General features: G+C 37.8%; 1 protein-coding gene across 1 annotated transcript in view; it reads right to left on the bottom strand.

The window, feature by feature from the left end:
- Positions 1–21294, bottom strand: part of colec12.L (collectin subfamily member 12 L homeolog) — an 86934-nt gene that overhangs the window by 3180 nt on the left and 62460 nt on the right. The window contains exons 3-9 of the mRNA XM_018267927.2: positions 20903–21025; positions 15098–15196; positions 12645–13691; positions 5684–6187; positions 3455–3591; positions 1648–1757; positions 744–889 (exon numbers count right to left, since the gene is read on the bottom strand). Coding sequence (XP_018123416.1) covers positions 744–889; positions 1648–1757; positions 3455–3591; positions 5684–6187; positions 12645–13691; positions 15098–15196; positions 20903–21025 — 2166 coding nt within the window. The remainder of the gene's footprint in view (positions 1–743; positions 890–1647; positions 1758–3454; positions 3592–5683; positions 6188–12644; positions 13692–15097; positions 15197–20902; positions 21026–21294) is intronic.

Here is a 21294-nt window from a genome sequence, read left to right as displayed (position 1 = left end):
TTGCACAAGTAACAGTTTCATGTGTCCAGCAGTTTGCAAGCTCTGTGGCCCAACGAATGCTATTTAAATGTAGCCAGGGTATGTACTTGCAGTTCTATAGTTACAATTCCATCACGTGTTCTTAACTGATATTAACCCTTTAGCCTCTGGCTGTAGGGCGTTGGTATTATGTGAACCTGATTTATTAACAATTAACTCCTTCATTAACCTGGCTTAGGTTTTGTCCCTTTATAAAGACAATTTACCCCAGGGTTGGACTGTGGGGCCCACCGGGACTGCTGTGTAGGGCCCCCCGCTGCCTACTGTTGTGCCGAAAAAAAAATCTTTTTTTTTTTTTGAAAAACTGTTTGGGAGAGGGGGCCCCGACCCACTAGGGTCGGGGCCCACCAGTCCGACACTGATTTACCCATCATTGGTGGTCTGTTCTCCTTATTAATTATTTATTATTTCATCACGCACTGGCACTGCCTTACTGCTACCAGATACACACAAAACATAAATATAATTTACTCGTTTTCTGTGGCCACAACATATGTATCCTGTAAGTTTGTTATGAAAGGATCTTAGTTTTTACTATGAACTGCTGATGCGGATGTCTGGTATTCAGTGTGTATGGTCTGTTACTTGTTTTGTTAAGTAAATCTGAGTCAAAGTAATATTGTAAAACAATGTGCAACACACATTACAGTTCTTGAGGTCTCTGAATGCAGCACAGAGAGATTCAGATGTTGGGTCTCACTTACTTTTATCCATGGGTTTCTCACAAATGAAATTATTGTAGTCTTGACAGTGAAAGTCATTCCACAACCCTGAATATATTAAGCCAGCGCAATCTTCTCCTGGTCCAGTTTGATGAGACCAATTGTCGGGTTGTCCTTCCTTCCAGTTTCTGTATATGATATTAAAGTTTAACAGCAAAAAACAACTGCTACATCTCTACATTTAGGAGCAGATTTATAAGGGTCGAATTTCGAGGTCATGGGAGTTATTTTAAACTTCTATGAACTCGAAATTCGACCAATTGAAATTTATTATAAAATCAGAATTTTTCAAAACTCGGGGTGAATATGACTGACACGAAAATTCGAATCGAAATTGAATTTGATTCCAGTTTTTTTTTGTCGAATTTTTAAAAAACTCAAATCAAATTTTAACAATGATTATTACAGAATCAGACATGCCTTTAAGGAGGTAGTTGTAATAATTCACAACGGCATAGTCCATTGTTTTTTGTTTCCTGGAACTGAAAGCAAAACTGTAAACTTTTCGCCAAGAAATTGTCAATATTATATTATTATTATGAATGTTCTAACATTACTCTTCACAAGAAAGTTACCATCTAAAAGTTACCGTATAGCAACTTTTACTGGTACTGGCCTAGAAAGGAAATAATGTTCTTAAACCAAATGCCTGTATATTAACAGGTGGTGAAGTCTATACCAGCTACTCTGGGGGGTTCCAAATGGTAGGCACCCCTTAGTGATTTTAATAGCTTACCAGAAAGAAGGGGTACATGCTAAGTGCTCCCCTAGGCACGTCTCTCTGCTTCCTACCCCAAGTTTCAGCCCTGGCTGCATAACATTTGAAATCCCCAGTGATTATAACTTTCCTTCTCCTTTAATGTGACTTCCTGGCCATGCAACTCACTTGTAGTTTGGAATAGTACCATCCAGCCATTTCCATGTACCTTCTTCCTCAGTATCTGTGAGACCTATCCAGAAGTTTCCACTTCCAGTTGTTTGTTTTTTCAAAAATTGCTGTACGAAGAGCGACAAATATATACAGTATTAGCTGCCCAAAATTTCTATTTCATATATGCATGCATATATAATAAAGCACTATTATTAGGAAGGGCACACTCATATGGTAACACATTAGTGATAACCAACATAATAACTGACTACTGCCTAAATTCTAGTGACTGTTTGCAAGGGAACAGAATATGCTTTGCAAGTTTATCATGACCACGGCAAGTTTAAAAGCATTTCATTTACTAATTGCAATGCATGTAGAAAGAATGGAAGAGCCTCAACAGCCCTGTACTTATAAGGCTAGGGGCACACAGACTGAATGCTCTCACATACACGGTCAACCAAATATGCAAAAGGGGGCATCTCCGGGCTGACCTCAGCTTCAGTTCCGCTGTGTGTGACTGCACACAGGCTGATTGGATTCAAATCAATGGAGCAGAGGCACTGAGCAGATCTGCTTCTCTCAGCCTGCAAAAAATATGCAGGCTGACAACAACCGGAGCCTTCAGCTTGTGTGCCCATAACCTTACCAGTACTATGCTAAGTGTTGGCTTTGGCCTGTTGGGGTACGCGACTTTTTCTGGTGGGTCCTGACCTTAGTGGGTCCCTTTTTTCTACCTTTCCAGCTTCTTCTTGTGTTTCATTTATTACCAGCAGTGCTAAAGATAGGATAGAATTATCTTAGAGGTCTGAGGTCAGGGAATTGACTGAGGCCACATTTATTGTCACAGATGAAGGAGATTCTAGGGAGACTGTTAATTATATAGAATTGACAGGGGGAGCTTCTCTAAGCCAGGGGTGCCCAAAAGGTAGATTGGGATCTACCAGTAGACCTTTAGCTGGTGATCAGTAGATCTTAAGACTCTGTCAACAAACAGCTTGTCTAAATCACCCTCGTGTTTCAAGTACAAATATATGAGACTGCAAAAACATTGTTCAAGACTTTGACTTTGGACTTTGTCTCTGACATGTCAACCTCCTGGGAGACTAATCAAGGTGCTTTCTTGTCACACACTTCATGCCCAATTACTCATGAACCATGTCTATTATGTTCCAGCTACACCCTTTGCTTACCCCCTGCCTATAGTATAAATATTAGTGACTCCCAAAAATCAAGGATAGTTGACAGGTCTACTTTCTGTGTTCATCCAACATACATTATCAGAGTATTCCTGGAAGCAATCTCACGTGTATCCTTTATTTCTGCTTGCAGGGCCTCTACTTTATGAGAATATGCATTATCTACCAGCATATATTTTAGCATCTTGCTGGGATGGGGCAAGGAGAAGAAAGTAGTTGCCTGCCTGGCCGCATTTAAAATATTCTTAAAAGTTAAGAAACCTAAGTTAACATCTGAAAAAAAATTTGGTCTTTTGTTTTGGTTCTTTCTTTCTTTTATCTTTACAGGGTGAAATCTTGTTGTCATATGACATTATCTACTTCCTTTTGCAAAAAATCCCCAAAAAACAATAGTCAAATATCATCTTTCATTATTTAGCAGAAATCCTAAAATGATTATTTAAAAACGTTGTAATATATGAAATTGAATAACATAACAAAGAGCTTGAATAATACAACAGTATCACTCTAGTGACATTTTCTACCATCCAGATGTGTATGACTAATAATATTTTAAATATACCTGTACAAAAATATATAAATGAAATGTACAAACGCAATGTCATGAAATTGCAGAATCTTACTTGTTCTGCTTGGGTTTCAATCACAACTAACATAGCTGCCTTTTCTTCACAGATCAGTTTGGCATCATCAAATATATCTTTTCCAGTTGAGAAGTAGTAACAATTTTCAGAAAAGTTCTTCCACGCCAGAGGACAACCTACCAAAAGGATGTTACAATTTTTTTTAATCTTTGCATTTTATTAGTATGGCAGAAACCATATTACTTTAAATATGTCATGTGACTGACATGCAGATAAAGGACTTCAACGGCCTTTGTACATTTTTGTTGCATGTTGTGTCTTTCTACAGTAAATAAATCCAAAAGACACATTCCAGGCCCCGAAGTTCCTCCGCTGTGATCTAAGACATTTGCTTGTTTTTCTGAATTTTAAAAAAACTAGCCCTAGTGCTTTGCATCTGTGCTTGCATTTGTAATTTATCTCTCCTGTGTCTAACTACACATTACAGTGTTTGTGTCCCAAAGTAACGAGAAGGGATAGGCCCAGTGGAGCCCATATTGTTAAGGGTAAGGCCAGACGAGGAGATTCGGGGAGATTTTGTCGCCTGGCGACTTATCGCCACGTCTTTTGCGCGACTATCTCCCCGAACTGCCTCAGCGTCTTTTCCCCATAGGCTACAGCGCAAAATCGACTGCGCTAATGCACACGCGGCGATGCGTTTTCAATAGTCGCCTAAAGTTGCCTCAGTGAGGCAACTTTGGGCGACTATTGAAAACGCATCGCCGCGTGTGCATTAGCGCAGGCGACTATTCATTCTAGCCTATGGGGAAAAAACGCTGAGGCAGTTCGGGGAGATAGTCGCGCAAAAGACGTGGCGATAAGTCGCCAGGCGACAAAATCTCCCCGAATCTCCTCGTCTGGCCTTACCCTAAGAGGAGGTATATCACAAGTTTGTTGTTTATTAAGCAAAAATGTAAAACAGACTAATCAGCATGGTAAGTTTGTTCCTCCTGTTTTTAAATGTCTGCAAATCAGAATGGAGTGCATGATAATGCTGCAGGTTTTGCACTGCTAATATCATGAAGGTGTAACTGAGACAGGGCCAACACACCTCTTGATACTTCCCTGCTCAGTTCTATCCCCCAATGGGGAAATGTGTCAATAGAACAAGAGACTCTTAAAGGGATACTGTCATGGAAAAAACACATCAGTTAATAGTGCTGCTCCAGCAGAATTCTGCACTGAAATCCGTTTCTCAAAAGAACAGATCTTTTTATATTTAATTTTGAAATCTGACATATCGTGAGTTTCCCAGCTGCCCCCAGTCATGTGACTTGTGCTCTGACAAGTGTCAATCCCTCTTTACTGCTGTACTGAAAGCTGAAGTGATATCACCCTCCCCCCCCTAACAACAGCCTAACAACAGAACAACAGCAGCCTAACAACAGAACAATAGTAAGGTAACCAGATAACAGCTCCCTAACACAAGATAACAGTTGCCTGGTAGATCTAAGAACAGCACTTAATATTGTAGATATTATTTGCAGTATAAACAGTGTAATTTAGAAATAAAAACTACATCATAAAAATCATGACAGAATCCATTTAACCGGATCAGGTTTGTGAAGAGGGCTTAAAACACTGATGTAAAAGTCAACATAGGGTTCATTTAACAAAAATTGGAAAGTAAAATATCCTGTACAATTTTCCATGATTCTTTTTGTCTGGTTGCTGGGATCAGTACCATTTGGTAATCAAAAAGCAGATTCAGCCTGAGAATCAATCTACTTTCAATTCAAACCTATTTATCTACCAGTCTCTCATTCAAAACTTTAGCTGGTTGGAAGGGAGAATGGCACCCTGTCAACCATATAATAATTTATTTAGTAGCTATTAAACTTAAGAGCCATTGTCTATATTATGCCAAGTTATTTTTAGCTTAAGATCCCTTTTAATATGGGGTAGACAAGAATCTCTGGACTGCATGTGCTCTTCTAACTCTCTATCCTAACTTGTTGTCCTTTCAGAAGTGAAACAGTTATACAAAGTACTTCTTTATTTCATTTTAAAATACCCTCTGTGAGTTTTTCTATCAATTGTCCCACCATAGAAAGAAGAAAAATACTGTAGTGAGAGGAAAGTCATTCCCATACTTCTAAAAGACAAATATCTCTTTATATAAATACATATTTTACATTGTTGCATGGTAATCATGATCATTTTATAATAAAAATAGAATAAATTAAAAAATATATACTGTATATATATTTGATTTGTCTTTTTTCTTACCAGTCACCACCGGTTCAAGCATAACTTCTGCTGAAGGAGACTGATTAAATGCTAAAGAACTTCCCAAATCTGCAGGAGGCCCTGGAGGACCTCTAGGTCCAGGGAATCCACGTAATCCAGGTATTCCTGGAGGTCCAGGTGACCCTCTAATTCCTGGAGCTCCAGGTTCCCCATTGACTCCTTTTTCCCCCTGTGGACCTGGTGGACCAGAAGGTCCAGGTATTCCATTATTTCCAGGTGGTCCTTGAGGCCCTGGTTCTCCTTTTGGTCCAGTTTCACCAGATTTTCCTGGAGACCCTCTCTGTCCTTTGTTGCCTTGTGAACCTCTTGAGCCCTTTGAACCCTTGTCTCCTGGAGGGCCAATGGGTCCAGGTGGCCCTTTTTCACCTACAGGACCAGGTGGTCCTGGTTCTCCTTTTTCTCCTGTCTGTCCTTTTGGTCCAATTGGCCCTGAAAATCCTGGAGACCCTCTTTCACCTTTAGGTCCTCTTGGACCTGGAGGTCCTGTAATAAATACAGAAATGAAAACATAATTAATTAAATACAGAATATTAAAATTATAGACAGCAATTTTGGGGACAGTTATCACTTAAGAGCAAGCTAGACAACTGCTTTATACTTAGACACGGTTTTTGGTATTTTATCTCTATGAATTTACGGTAAGTCACTAAAAACCACCACATTAACTGTAGGCTATTAGCGTTATATATACAATTTTGCATAAAAACTGATATTTTAAAACTACTATAGTTTTGATTAAACTATTAAGGCCTTGTCTCATACCATGAGAGTTTCAAACCCAACTGATAGATATCTTTTATATTTGCTGAACAGGTGGTTGGTTGGCCCCTTTACATAGACTAATAAGTCATGAGGGCTCAGTTTGAAGCTAATATTAAAATAAAATGTATTAAATATACAGAAGAAGCGGATTAAGATAATTCTGGTGCATCTGAAATGATATTCTATTCTGACATGTGCAATCCTGGTTTATGCAAAACAGATCGTATTCTCCAAATTTAGCGGAAGCCTAAAATATTTTTCTATGGAGTTCAGTATTGTCTAGTGATGCCACTCCATAAGATAAATGACACATAGGGGTAGATTGAGTGTGAAATTAGAGAAACAAGGGGAAGTTGTGCTCACCACTAATTTTTAAAAACATTAGGCGGGGGTGCAATAAGGGTGTGACCACAAAATACATATAGAGAAATACAAGAGTCCTCAGCACTCAACCCATTATCAATATATTTAAGACATATTTTAAACAACACAGGGATTGTTTGTCCATATATTGCACTGGTGTGTCTAATAAAAGGGCAGCCAAGTTTGGGAGTTTTACTTTGAAAGCAGCTAGTAAGTTGCAGGTAAAACTTATAAGTTATAAGTAAAATGTATAATTAAGCAATTGAATTCTTAATGAATCAGATGAAAATTAAGCGTAGGACTGGCCAGATATGGGATGACTTTGACGTAGTTGGCCAGCTTAAATATATTGCAATATATGGACAAACAATCCCTGTTTTGTTTAAAGGGTAAGGCATTTTTTAGTAGCTGTATGCACAAAATGTCTCTGTCTTAAATATATTGATAATGGGTTGAGTGCAGAGGGCTCTTGTATCTGTCTGTGTGAAATTAGAGCTCAGCACAAAAAACTCAACCACTTTTTATTCATTCCTATTGGATTTTTAAAAGCATGTTTACCAATGAGTGAAAGCTAGAGTTCACCATTTCATAAATACGCTTCCAAAAATTTCAAAAGGAATAAATAGAAAGTGGGTGAGTTTTTTTGAGGTGAGCTCTAATTTCACACTTTGATAAATCTGCACAAAGTCATAGATAGGACCACATAGAATTTTTATTATGGCGGTAATTTTATAATAGAGACAAATGGTTGCTCCACTTCTACTTACCTGCCACAGCAACCAATCCGCAGGTAGCAAAATGCCAACTGATTGCTATGGGTGTAAACTTTGAACCTTTTACACCATTTCCTAAATAAGAACAAGTTCTATAGCTATAGTATATCAGGAGAAATAAATATGACTTTTGACAACAAAACAGTTTTCAAGCTTACCAAACATGAGCCAATATTCATACTGTTAAATTGGCCATACATGCACTGATATTATCATACGATATTCAGTGCATGTATATTGGGAGAAGATCGTAATTGTAAGGGGTATGGCCACGTTTACGCACAAGATCCAAACAGCATTAAGATGTGAACATTGCATAGTCATAATGGCTTGAACTGTCTTTAGAGGTTAGCCGCAACATTCTCATTTTGAAGAGCCTGATGTCCTTGGGATGGCACCTTGTTTCACTGAAATTGTTGTATTTTTTGAATTAGAGCAGGCCAAAATACAACTCTGACCCTTCACTAAGTACAGAAATTAGGTTTCTTCTGTACACAATAATAACTTCTGGGGCTCGGTGTGGGGCTTTATCAGTTAAAAATCCCATGAAAGGGATGTCAGTATTGATATCTGCCAAACTATATGGAATGCACAAATGCAGACATAGCCTCCCTTTTCCCCCTTCCCCATGTAAGCCAGCTGGGAAGATAACTGATCCTGTAATTGCTCTAAATCCTAAAGGGATCTTGTCATCGGAAAACATGTTTTTTTCAAAATGCATCAGTTAATAGTGCTACTCCAGCAGAATTCTGCACTGAAATCCATTTCTCAAAAGAGCAAACAGATTTTTTTATATTCAATTTTGAAATCTGATATGGGGCTAGACATTTTGTCAATTTCCCAGCTGCCCCTGGTCATGTGACTTGTGCCTGCACTTTAGGAGAGACATGCTTTCTGGCAGGCTGTTGTTTTTCCTTCTCAATGTAACTGAAGGAGTCTCAGTGGGACATGGGTTTTTACTATTGAGTGTTGTTCTTAGATCTACCAGGCAGCTGTTATCTGGTTACCTTCCCATTGTTCTTTAGTTTGACTGCTGGGGGGGAAAAGGGAGGGGTGGTGATATCACTCCAACTTGCAGTATAGAATGATTGAAGTTTATCAGAGCACAAGTCACATGACTTGGGGCAGCTGGGAAATTGACAATATGGGGCCGATTCACTAACTTCGAGTGAAGGATTCGAAGGTAAAAAACTTCGAATTTCAAATTTTTTTTTGGGCTACTTCGACCTTCGACTACGACTTCAAATCGAAGGATTCGAAGTAAAAATCGTTCGACTATTCGACCATTCGATAGTCGAAGTACTGTCTCTTTAAAAAAAACTTCGACCCCCTAGTTCGCCATCTAAAAGCTACCGAAGTCAATGTTAGCCTATGGGGAAGGTCCCCATAGGCTTGGCTAACTTTTTTTGATCGAAGGATATTCCTTCGATCGTTGGATTAAAATCCTTCAATTCGAAGGATTTTATCGTTCGATCGAATGAATTATCCTTCGATCGTTCGATCGAACTATCTGCACTAAATCCTTCGACTTCGATATTCGAAGTCGAAGGATTTTAATTCCTAGTCGAATATCGAGGGTTAATTAACCCTTGATATTCGACCCTTAGTGAATCGGCCCCTAAGTCTAGCCCCGTGTCAGATTTCAAAATTGAATATAAAAAAATCTGTTTGAAATGGATTTCAGTGGAGAATTCTGCTGGAGCAGCACTATTAACTGATTCATTTTGAAAAAAAAAATTTTTTCCCATGACAGTATCCCTTAAAGATGAGCAGCTTCCAGTTTGGCAAAAAAATAATAATAATAACACCATATTATTATTATTTGTGCAAAGCTACCATGATGAATGCACTTTTATCTTGAGGGTAATGTAATACAGACTGTAAAGTTTGCTACATATCTAGTCACTCATACATAATACATTTGTAATATTTGCTACGTCACTCATCACAATCAGTAACTATTTTAAAGCAAACATCCGGACAAACTTTATGCCTTAATTACATTCACTTACGTGTCTTTTTAACCCTCCACACTCATCATTTATACAACAGTTATCCAGAAAGCTCTGAATCACAGGAAGGCCATCTCCAATAGACTCAATTTTAATGAAATAATTGAAAATTTTAAATGTGATTTCCTTTTTCTCTGTAATAATAAAACAGTACCTTGCACTTGATCATCACAAAGATATAATGAATCCTTATTTAAGGCAAAACAATCCTATTCAGTAAAAACAATTGTGCCAGTGCATTATTTTATTTTAAATATAGAACGATTGTGCTTTAAAAGGTTTTTCTGCTGATGTTGATTTTTTTTAAATTTCCCACTCATTTGTTCCACTTCCAGCTGAGTCATTTCCCAGATCCCAGTGCAGGGGAGCCGGCGGCACTCAGCTCACTGCACTGTAGGATAGGAACCAATCAGCAGCAAGGTGGACCTAATAGGGAACTAGGTGTCTCCACACACCTGCATAGTTGTGAGGCAAGCTTATATTACTGATTCATGATCCAATTTGATATTATAAATACTATCTTATTTAGTTATTTAAACTGTTCAATTAATATGAGCATGTAATAAAATTACCTGGTGTGCGGCGGCGTGGACGGCCGCCACGCCGCCGCGCTCCTGGTCCGGCGCCATCTTGATCCTTCTAGGGCGCGCGCGGCGCGCCTGCGCGCCTCTTAAAGGTACAGGCGCGCTGGCGTGATTGCGCCAGCGCTTATTGACGCTCGTTTTGGCGCCAATTTCAAATGTATATAAAGCCCATTCTGACTCCCAGCCAGTGCCCGTGATAGAACTTGTTTCTAGTGGTTTCCTGAGCCTTGTGCATCTGTTCTGAATCTCGTCTGTCTGATTATCCGTGTTTGACCTTGCCTGTATCCTGACTATTCTGAAATCTGTATCCTGACCCTTGCCTGCCTACGACAACTCTTCCTGCTTTACCCCTTGATTGACAACCCGGTTTGACCCTTGCCTGCCTGACGATTCTGATATCCGCCTGCCTCGACTCTGCTTGTCTGACGATTCTCTTGCCTGCTCCATTTGTACCGTGACCTTCGGCCCAAAAGACTCTGCTAACTGCCGTGCCCCTTCGCCAGCCAGAACATCTTGCCTTGCACCCCTCGTTAAGTCCAGGTGGCACCCAAGTAAGCTGAGGACTCCTCCCGAAGCCCAACGGTGGTCACACTACTGGTGAAGCCGAGCCGAGACCAGGGTGCTTGGCATTTGTTCTGGTATCGGGTGCCGGTCGTGACAGAGCATTATTAGCATAGACAGAAATCGACAACAAATGTCTGGATTCTTAAAGAAATAGTGTTAGATGTATATGGCAAGAATAGTCTGCTGTACTTTCCCATCTACCATTATGCTGATTCAGACACCTTTAAAATATTTTTTTTAGTGAATAAAAAAAACTTTACCAGGGGAGTAAAATGGGGAGTTTTATGTGGCGACAAAAGTACAAGTATGGGACCTGTTATCCAAAATGCTCAGGGTCTGGGGTTTTCTGGATAACGTTTCTGTAATTTGGATATTCATACCTTTAGTCTACTATAAAATCATGTAGATATTTAATAAACTTGATATGCTGGTTTTGCTTCCAATACGGATTCATTATATCTTAGTTTGGATCATTTGTAAAAATGTGGATTATTTGATTATAATGGAGTCTATGGGAGACAGCCTAATTTCGGGCTTTGTGGATAATGAGTTTACAGATAACAGATCCCCAGATAGACTCCATTATAATGAAATAAATTTCAGTTTTAAAAACTTTTTCTCTGTAATATCTTGCAGTACCTTGTACTCAATATCAACTAAGTTATAATTAATCCATTTGGTGGAAAAACATTGGGTTTATTAAGGGGCAGATTCATTAAGGGTCGAATTTCGAAGTTAAAAATACTTCGAAATTCGACCCTCGAATTGAAATCCTTCGACTTCAAATATCGAAGTCGAAGGATTTAGCGCTAAACGTTCGTTCGATCGATCAAAGGATTTTTCGTTCGATCGAACGATTAAATCCTTCGAATCGAACGATTCGAAGGATTTTAATCCAACGATCGAAGGAAAATCCTTCGATCAAAAAAAGGTTAGCAAACCTATGGGGACCTTCCCCATAGGCTAACATTGACTTCGGTAGGTTTTATCTGCCGAAGTAGGGGGTCGAAGTTTTTTTTAAAGGGAAAGTACTTCGACTATCGAATGGTCGAATAGTCGAACGATTTTTCGTTCGATTCGTTCGATTTCGTTCGTATTCGAACGAATTTAACCAATTCGATGGTCGAAGTACCCAAAAAATACTTCAAAATTCGAATTTTTTTCATTCGAATCCTTCACTCGAGCTTAGTGAATCGGCCCCTATATGTTTAAATGATTTTTAGCAGACTTAAGGTGTGGAGGTCCAAATTACGGAAATATCCGTTATCCTGAAAACCCCAGGTCCAGAGCATTCTGGATAACAGGTCCCATACCTGTAGTTGCTCTATCTATTTATCTCTACTCATCTGTCTGACTAATCATCATGTTAACACTTGGGGAGGCCCATTTATCAAAGTCTGAATTTATCTCAATATTTTTTGGAAAAAAACTCTGACCAAATCCGCACAGGTTTTTTTCGACTTATTTATTAATACACTTTCCCAAAAATTTTGTTTGCAGGAAATAATCCGGAAAAATCGAGAAAAATACAAATTTTACAGAATTTCCACCCACAAACTCAGATTTTTTTCAGATTTTTGCCCAAAAACCCTGAAAGCTTCGGATTATTGCACGAAACCCAGTGCAGTCCAAAAAATCTTTGGGACTTCTCCCATTGACTTATACGCAACCTCGGCAGGTCTGAGATGCCGGATTTTTGGATTCAGACTTTTTCCATCCTCTGGGTATAATAATTTCCCAAAAATTCATGTTTTTTTTAAAAATTTCAATTTTATACTATAAAAAACCACAAATTTTTCCCATTTTCGACATTTGGGTTTTAGTAAATAAACCCCTTAGACATTTTGAATTTTAAATTTTCCAACTTTGCCATCCTACTTACCTTGTAAGATGGTGAAGTTCTTGATAAGTTGTCCGTGCTTTGAATCCACTACTTTCATTTCTTCCATAATAATCGATAAATTGCCAACTTCATTATCTAATCTCATTCTCATGAAATCTTGCTGCATCCTTAGAGAAGTCGTGTCTATCTGCATGTTGCCTAGTGAGTTGTTTAGATTAACCAGATCATCCGTATGCTTACTCAGTATTTCAGTGCAGCTTGTCCTAACATCATTGAGGTTGCTAGTCAGCGTCCTTAGATGTAGAGCAGTGTAGCTAATGTTGCTAATAATGCTAACTATATCTACTTCAAATTTCTGAAAACGCTCCTCTAAATGGTTAATCTTGGAATTGGTTCTGTTTTCATACTGTTTATGGTAATCCTGAAGGTCCTTGAGACTTTGCTCATTACTTTGTGCAATCACAGTGACATTGTCAATTTGTGTTCCAAGGGTATTTAGTTGACTGCTCATGTCTTCCAGAGTCTCGTTGTTGGCTTTCACAAAAGCTGTATTATTTGCAGCAATATTCTGCAGGTTTTGCACCCTGTCTTTGAGCCATTCGGTGTCTTTCCGGGTCTGGAGGACGGCTTGCTGCAAACTTTGAAAATCATTCTTGATCTTTTGAATAGCTTGGCTTGTATCGTCAACAGATCTCTGCAAAGCACTTATGGCAGTCCTCTGTTGAATCTGTGTAACATTTAGGTTACTGATATTCATTATGATCATACTGCTTAACTGCATTTGGTTTTGCAGGCTTGTCTGTAGACTGTTTGTATCCTGCTGTAAACTGGAGACATAGGTATTATATGCCAGTAAGGTGTGATTTAGACCATTGATCATTAAGGAGTTGCTGTCCAGCACAGTTTTCATTTGGCTTTGCTTTGCATCTAGTAAATCTCCAGCTTCCTGCAACTTTTCTAAAGTGTCTTTGTTTCGCGTTGTTTTCTCTGTGATTTCCCGCAGTTGCTGGCGGATGGTGGCAATGTCTGACCTAACACTTGAAAGCTCGCTATTGGTAGAGACTGATTTTAATCCCGCTTGATCATCTGTAAAAAAAACAATGAATGTAATCTTGGAATAAAACGAGATATAACATTCAAAATATTAATGAATTGTGCAGCTGAATACAATCATTGGCAGTGGAAACTACAAAAATAATCTAATATATTTAAAAAAATTCTTATAATTTACATTGTCAATAACTGTACTTCAGCTTCTCCCATAGACTCCATTTTATCCAAATAGTTTATATTTTTTTTAAATTATTTCCTTTTTTCCTCTGTAGTAATAAAACAGTACCTTGCACTCCATCCAAACTAAGCTATAATTAATCCTTAGTGGAAGCAAAACCAGCCTAAAGGGTTTATTTAATGTTTACATGATATGAAGATCCAAATTATGGAAAGATATGTTATTTAGAAAGCCACAGATCCCGAGCATTCTGGATAACAGGTCCCATCCTTGTAAATATAAACTTTTTTTTAATGCCAAGACCCATAAATGTGGTACATTTTTTAAGTTTATTAACAATTTCTAACCAGCGCCCAGACAACTGACCTGTATATGTGTGCTCTCCACTGTCTTTTTATACACATACACATATATATATATATATATATATATATATATATATATATATATATATATATATATATATACACAGCTCAGATTGAAAATGTAAGTCCTGTGTAAGAAGCACTCAATCACGGGGCACTTTATATTCAAAGGAGGGCCCTGCCACTGCTCATGTTATAAGATATATAATTTTATCTTTCTTTTATCAAGCTAGAAAAATATGACTTTTACATTACATAAATGCAAGAATTGGAGTATATTAGGCATGCTCTGAAACCAGGATTCATTTCCAAATTCCTGGTCGAACCCAATCCAAATCCGAAATATCACATGACTTTTGATTACAAGTGCGATAAGATTTTATATAAACTGACCCTAAACAAAACAAACAGGGCACTATTCACTTCACATGAAAAGGTTTATTATCTGGCATTTACTAACAGTTCATTTAGCAGCAATCTCTTCAAAATAAGTAGATCATTTTGAACCCAGTAATTTTTTTGGGTGAAAAGTGGGAAGCACAACGTAAATTTGCAGGGCCAGATAAAAAAGTGTCATGTACCAAATTGTGTAGCAGGATAATGCCAAATTATTCTACATGTTCTGGCCATAGTCTAATAAAACGATGATGTGCCTAAAGAGGTCAGTGGTGCTCTTAAGCAGTATGAGCACCATAGAGATCTTGGAGGACCAAATTTGGCATGAAGGCCTTCAGTTGGACAGCTATGTGCTATAAAGCAGAACACATAATAATAATCATAAGAAAGAAAAAAATTCTGGGTTGCTGTTATTAACACATACAGATTAGTGGGATAAATAGTGGGATTAAGAAGGAAGGCGAACATATATCCTTTTATCTTAGTTACTCAGTATTTACCTAATTTCTTCAAATTCACTTCCACGTCAGTAAGTTGCTTTGAGTAGCCCCTGTGTGACATTTCCATGTCATCCGTCACCCCATCCATCCTTTCTACAACTGAAAGTTTAATAACAAGCACATATTATTCCGAGTTTTGAAGTTACCTGCTGTGATATAACATAAAGTAGAATATTTTGCAATTCTATGTTAATGTTTAAGAATTACATATTAAGAAACCATATCATATTCCACCTGCAAAACCATTAATATCAAAAGATATATGTCCCATGGCTTTTCAATAGTAAAAATAAATTATTTATTCAAATTCATGTTAAAATTGGATACATACTGACCCCACATGGCCCACCTTCCGTGTTTCGTACCCTCCGGCACTTAGTCCTAGGTGTCTCTATTAACAGCATGTTCAACCCAGAATTCTTTATTCAACTCAGAAACTCAGGGAAGGGAATATACTATTACTACTAGGGAGCTTAATCATCTTTGTATTTGGGAACTGCCGCATTGTGAACCTGATGTAACGGCAGAAACTAGAGAACTTGAGATGCTGACAATCAGAACTGAGCTTGAGCAGCAGGGAAGGCATGCAAGTATCCATGTAAGGATTCAATAGTGTGATGGAGTTGACAAGTGTTTTTGAGGAATTTTCATGGCAGATGCCTGATTAAAGATTGTGTTGCCTGTTGACATATGGATTAAGGATTAAAGTGAAGGCAAGTATGTTTACAACTTGATTTATTGAATATAACAAAATGGAAGCTGCATTACTGACAATGGCAACATTTCCATAGTCAGAATTTTATTTCTGCCAATAAATTCATTTTACAATATGAATAAAAATATATTCAACATTTTATATGCTCTGGAACAATTTATAGAAACAGTTCAAAAGTATTTTTGGGCTGAAGTAGAATCCAGACATATGTCGTTCCCCAGCTCTCTAACATGGGCCTATTCCAATGAACAATGGACCAATATAAAAGCCAGTTTCCTTCTTTGGCAACTGTGGCTTCATGCAATAAGGTTTGGTTCCACTGTGGTTTGGGTAACAAGCCCTGGAAGCAATGTCCTGGGTAAACCCAGAAGACATTTCAGCAGGAGAAATACGTAGGATACCAAGGGGGTTATTTACTAAACTCTAAATGCAAAAATCACGAAAATTTTTTGATTTTTTTTATAAAATCTGACTTTTAAAAAATACACATTTTTCGTAATTTATTAAACCCAGAGGATGAAAAAGTCAGAATCTGAAGCGTCTCAGACCTGTCAAGATTGCATATAGGTCAACAGGAGAAGTCCCAATGATTTTTTTAAATGTGCCGGGTTTCATGCAATACCCCAAAATTTTTGGGCAAAAATTTGAGTTTTCGGGTGAAAAATCCGAAAAAAACGTCAAAATCCGTTTTTTTCTCGCAAAGCAAATTTTCAGGAAAATGTTATATTAAATAAGTACAAAAAAATCTGAGCGGATTTGATCGGAGTTTGTAGCAGAAAATACCCCTTAGTGTTATAATTTAAATGCTTCCTCAGTGATCCTGGTTATGTGCGGGCCAGACTCCAAATAGCTGGGTAAGATAAGGACATCAAAACTAAGAATTACCAGAGACTTTAAGGCATTGAGTCATAAAGCAAACTGAACAGGTCTACATTAGTCTGGCTAGGAACAGCATTGATACAAACAGAGCAATGAGTTTCCCACTACAAACCATGGGTAGGTTCTGGTTTTGACAAATGTCCTATTTCCTCAAAGACATAATTTCAAAATGTTCTATGTTCACCTGACATTTATAAATTAAGTTTTTTACACTCTGGAATCAACGACAGTATATTTATTGTATGGTGGAACAGTCTGTAATTAAACTTTTGAAAATGTTCAGAATTAATGAACTAAGATTATCATAGCATTTGCTTTAAATCATATAAACATTTTAAGGGTTGGTAATATTGAAAAGCAAAAATGTTTTTTTTTAAAGAGAACTTTATACTTTTATCAGTTATTCTCCAGTTCTCATAAGATTTGAAATGACTTTCCTATTACGCATTGTGAGCTTAGGTAACGAATTTGTCCAAATCGCTAAAAAAATGGGTGTGGTCAGGTCATGTCTGGGAGTGGCCAAGATCTACCTGAAGCATAGAACCTCTGGGTTGGTGTCTCTGTATGCAAAAATAGGCTTATGGGTACAGTGTATGGCAATAAGTGGCACATAGCTTGTTTGTTTATGACATTTTCACTTTAGGGGTTCTGGGGATCTGCAGTAAATCTTTCTCATTAGCTAGTTTTTTTTTTTTGCTTTACTGATTTTGATTCAATTTACTGTTCTAAATGGTTTTATTTATTGTTTTAATTATTAGTATCCTTTTTGTAGGCCTTAAATATTATTTAATGCTTTACAGGGATTGGTCAGCATTAAAATCGTTCATTGCCACAGATTTATAATATAAGGTCCCTACTAACCACCCACTGTAGGATCATTTTTATCAGGAGCCAGTTAACTTGCCTTTGTGCTTTCGGGGGATGGAAGGAAACAGAATACCATAAGCATGGGAGCAACATACAAACTCCATGGAGACCCCAGTGCTAGTGATGAGTGAATTTATTCTGCAGGTGCAAATTTCCGCATTTCGCCGGCGGCAAATAAATTTGCAAATTTGCAGAGAAAATTTGCCAGCGTCAAAGTTTCTTTTTGATGATAGTAACAGAATCGTCTACCAGCGTCAATTGGAATCGCCGCCGGTGACAATTTGGATGCTGGCGACGATTAACGGACACTCATTTTGACGCCTGTGAATTGTCGCCGGCTTGAAAATCGCCATTTTGTGAATATTTCGCCAGTCTTGCAAATTTTGCAGGAAATTCGCAAAATTCATGGCGAAACGGGACAAATTAGCCCATCACTAACCAGTGCCACTATGTACTAATGGCCTAAACTATTACATCATATTCACTAAAATACTTAATTTTACAGTAATAATAAGCAGAAAAACCTTGATGCATTATATGGTTAACCCATTTAATTGCACCTGCTGGACACAACTACTGTATGGGGAGCAGAGCAACCAGCGTTTGTTATCAACATGGCACAGATATCAATCAGATCATTAGCAGCTCACCAGCATGCTTTATAAAGTGCTTCACAGCATTTTCTGACAGCTTATGAGGTCTGAGACTTTACACAGGGGTCAATGGAGGTCCAAGCACTGACGTATTTATTGCAGATGTGTAACAGTAACCTCTCCCCAGTATAAGCCCGATGGGAACACATAGCAAAGAAGATTCTTTTTTTTATTGGATGGAGGTTTGGGTGTCTGATGGATAACAAAAACACAGTTGGCAAGTTTCTCCGATTTTAACGGAGACTCATGGTCCACTGCTCAGAATTATTCAGTGTTTTAATATCACTGCAGTGTTGGTCTGTCCCAGGGATCCCCAACCTTTTGAACCCATGAGCAACATTCAGAAGTAAAAGGAGTTGGGGAGCAACACTAACATGAAAAATGTTCCCGGAGTGCCAAATAAGTTCTGTGATTGGCCATTTAGTAGCTCCTATTGTCAGCCTACATTGAGGCTCTGTTTGGCAGTACACCTGGTTTTTATACAACCAAAACTTGCCTCCAAACAGGAATTCAAAAATAAGCACCTGCTTTGAGGCCACTGGGAGCAACAGCCAAGGGGTTGGAGAGCAGCATGTTGCTCATGAGCTACTAGTTGGGGATCACTTCTCTAGCCCCTCTTACTAGCTACAGAGAGTGAAAAGGTTTGCTTAACCTATCACTGTATCTTTTACGAAATTACCCCTTGATATTTGTCTAATCAAATTATTAGGTTCTGAATGTTTAGTTATTTCCCTCCTGTTTTGATTTCATAGGCCTCTGTGTTTCAGAAGTTTCAGATTTGCCCGTGTATCCATTGTTCTCTAGCTGACTGGCCTCAAACCTTCCTACCATTACCTATAGCCCATATAGTAGTCATATAATGTGTTTGTGTGCATTTAGGGTAGAGGGGTGCTGGTGACAAGTATTTTACAGTATGGGTCGATTTCTTGCACAGGGATACAACAAGTCACCAAAAAGGAGTTCACTGTAAAACTGCCTGCAAACACTCTAGTCACTGTATTGTTTCTGAGTCTTATTCCTCTGGTTTGAATTTCTGAATTGACTCTCAACCTTGACTCTGACTGACCCCCAATATGTTAGGCACATAGACTAGGCAATGTCTGAGAGCTTGAGTGAACTTGGTTTCAGTGTAAGGAAACTAAAGAAAGTTAGTGAATTAAAGTTATTACGCATCTGCAGTCATTAAATTTTACATTTAAAGATTATTGGAATTATTGGATGACAGGTAGTACCGGCTCAAATTCCTTGGATTGATGGAAACAAGAGGAAAGCTGAATAGTAAAGGGCTTCTGGGTTATGATATATTTACACAGCTGCTAGAGGCATGAACAGTGTATGACATAAAGATTTAAAGCTTCAGGAGCAATACAAGAACTATTACAATAAATATAGCATTTGTTACGAAAAGGTGTGGTTGAGGGGACTTTTTTTACTTTGGTCCTTCAATAAATGACCACCCCAAAATCAATATTATTAGCAAATACGTCTACAGTCTTAAACTAATCATTGAAATGCACATTTTGGACTGATAATTACCTGTCATGGACATTTGGTTTCCATGCATATCAATAACAGATTACATACATGGGTATTGGGCATTTCTCTACTGCATGAAATAGCTAACAAATAAAAGTTATGTCTGCCATTAGCCTTATGCATTTGCCAGAGGTGCACAGCCATCCCGTATGCTGGGCTGGTAAGTAGCACAATGTAGCAGCAGACTACAGTACAAGTATTTCAACCTATCAGTGCATTGAATGGCCACCAACCAGCATTAAAGGGATTGTGCAAATTTTAGTTAACTTTTAGTATGATGTAGAGAGTGATATTCAGAGACAATCTGCAATGGGTTATCATTTTTTACTATATGTGTTTTTTGAGTTATTTAGCTTTTTATTCAACAGCTCTCCAGTTTGCAATTTTAGCAATCTGTTAGGGTTCAAATTAGCAACCATGCATTTTGATAAGAAACTGGACTATGAATAGGAGAAGGCCTGAATAGAAAGATGAGTAATAAAAGATAGCAATAACTATAGAAGTGGAGGCTTACAGAGCATTTGTTTTTTAGATGGGGGTCTGCGAATGCAAATAATTAAAAAAAACTATAGAAATATAATGAAGGCATATTAAAAAGTTGCTTAGAACTGGCAATTCTATAACATATGAAAAGTTAACTTAAAGGTGAACCACCCCTTGAATGTTCACCTGTGGCATTTTGTACAAAGGTACAAGATTATGATATGATAGTTAAAGTATGCATTAAACATACTATAAATATTTGTAAATATATTTCATGGTTTAGGAGCCTGTGGAGATAAACAGATTGAATGGAAACACTGATATAGAACCCAAAGACAACAGTTTACTGGCTATATAAAGTGCAGTATGGACCAGGCAAAATTTGAGAATAAAAACTTCTCATGAAAACTCTATTTAAATCAACAGGGAAATCACAAACTATAAGAAATGACATTGCTTCTGTAGTCCAAAGGATGGAAATGTTCCCTACTCACAATAATATCTACTTACTTACTTTATTTCAGTTTTGCAAAATAATTCTTACAAATATTGTCCATACCCTTCTCTCAGTACAATACAATGGTGAAAATATGTATTCCAATAAACAGCACATTTGCTAACATAAGTGATTTAGTTGTATTAGAATTTCAGATGAAGAATACAGGCACATACCTTTGTATCCCAGTATAGAGACTGTGATCGTTAGCAGCGCACACAGAACATACAGCAATATGATAGAAAACTTCAGTGCCCAGTTATTTTTACACTTTGTACATTGTGTTCCTTCCTGTATACCTGAAATACAAAATACAAATACTGTACGTTATTCTGATACCCTCAGGGTATAAAGTATATGCCCAGATTAGTACAGATATGGGACCTGTTATCAAGAATGCTAGGGTCCTGTGGTTTTCCGGATAACGGATCTTTCTGTAATTTGGATCTTGATACTGTAGGCAAGAGTCTGCAAGCAGATTTACACACATCAACGGTACATAATAGAGACAGTGGAAAATATGCAGCTGTCAGAGCAAACAAGTGAATGAGCTGTTGTGGTTAGAGTG

The sequence above is a fragment of the Xenopus laevis genome, chromosome 6L (assembly GCF_017654675.1).
Source record: "Xenopus laevis strain J_2021 chromosome 6L, Xenopus_laevis_v10.1, whole genome shotgun sequence".
Lineage (NCBI taxonomy): Eukaryota > Metazoa > Chordata > Amphibia > Anura > Pipidae > Xenopus > Xenopus laevis.
The sequence above is the reverse complement of the archived record's forward strand: the minus strand, read 5'-3'. Positions and strand labels throughout refer to the sequence as shown.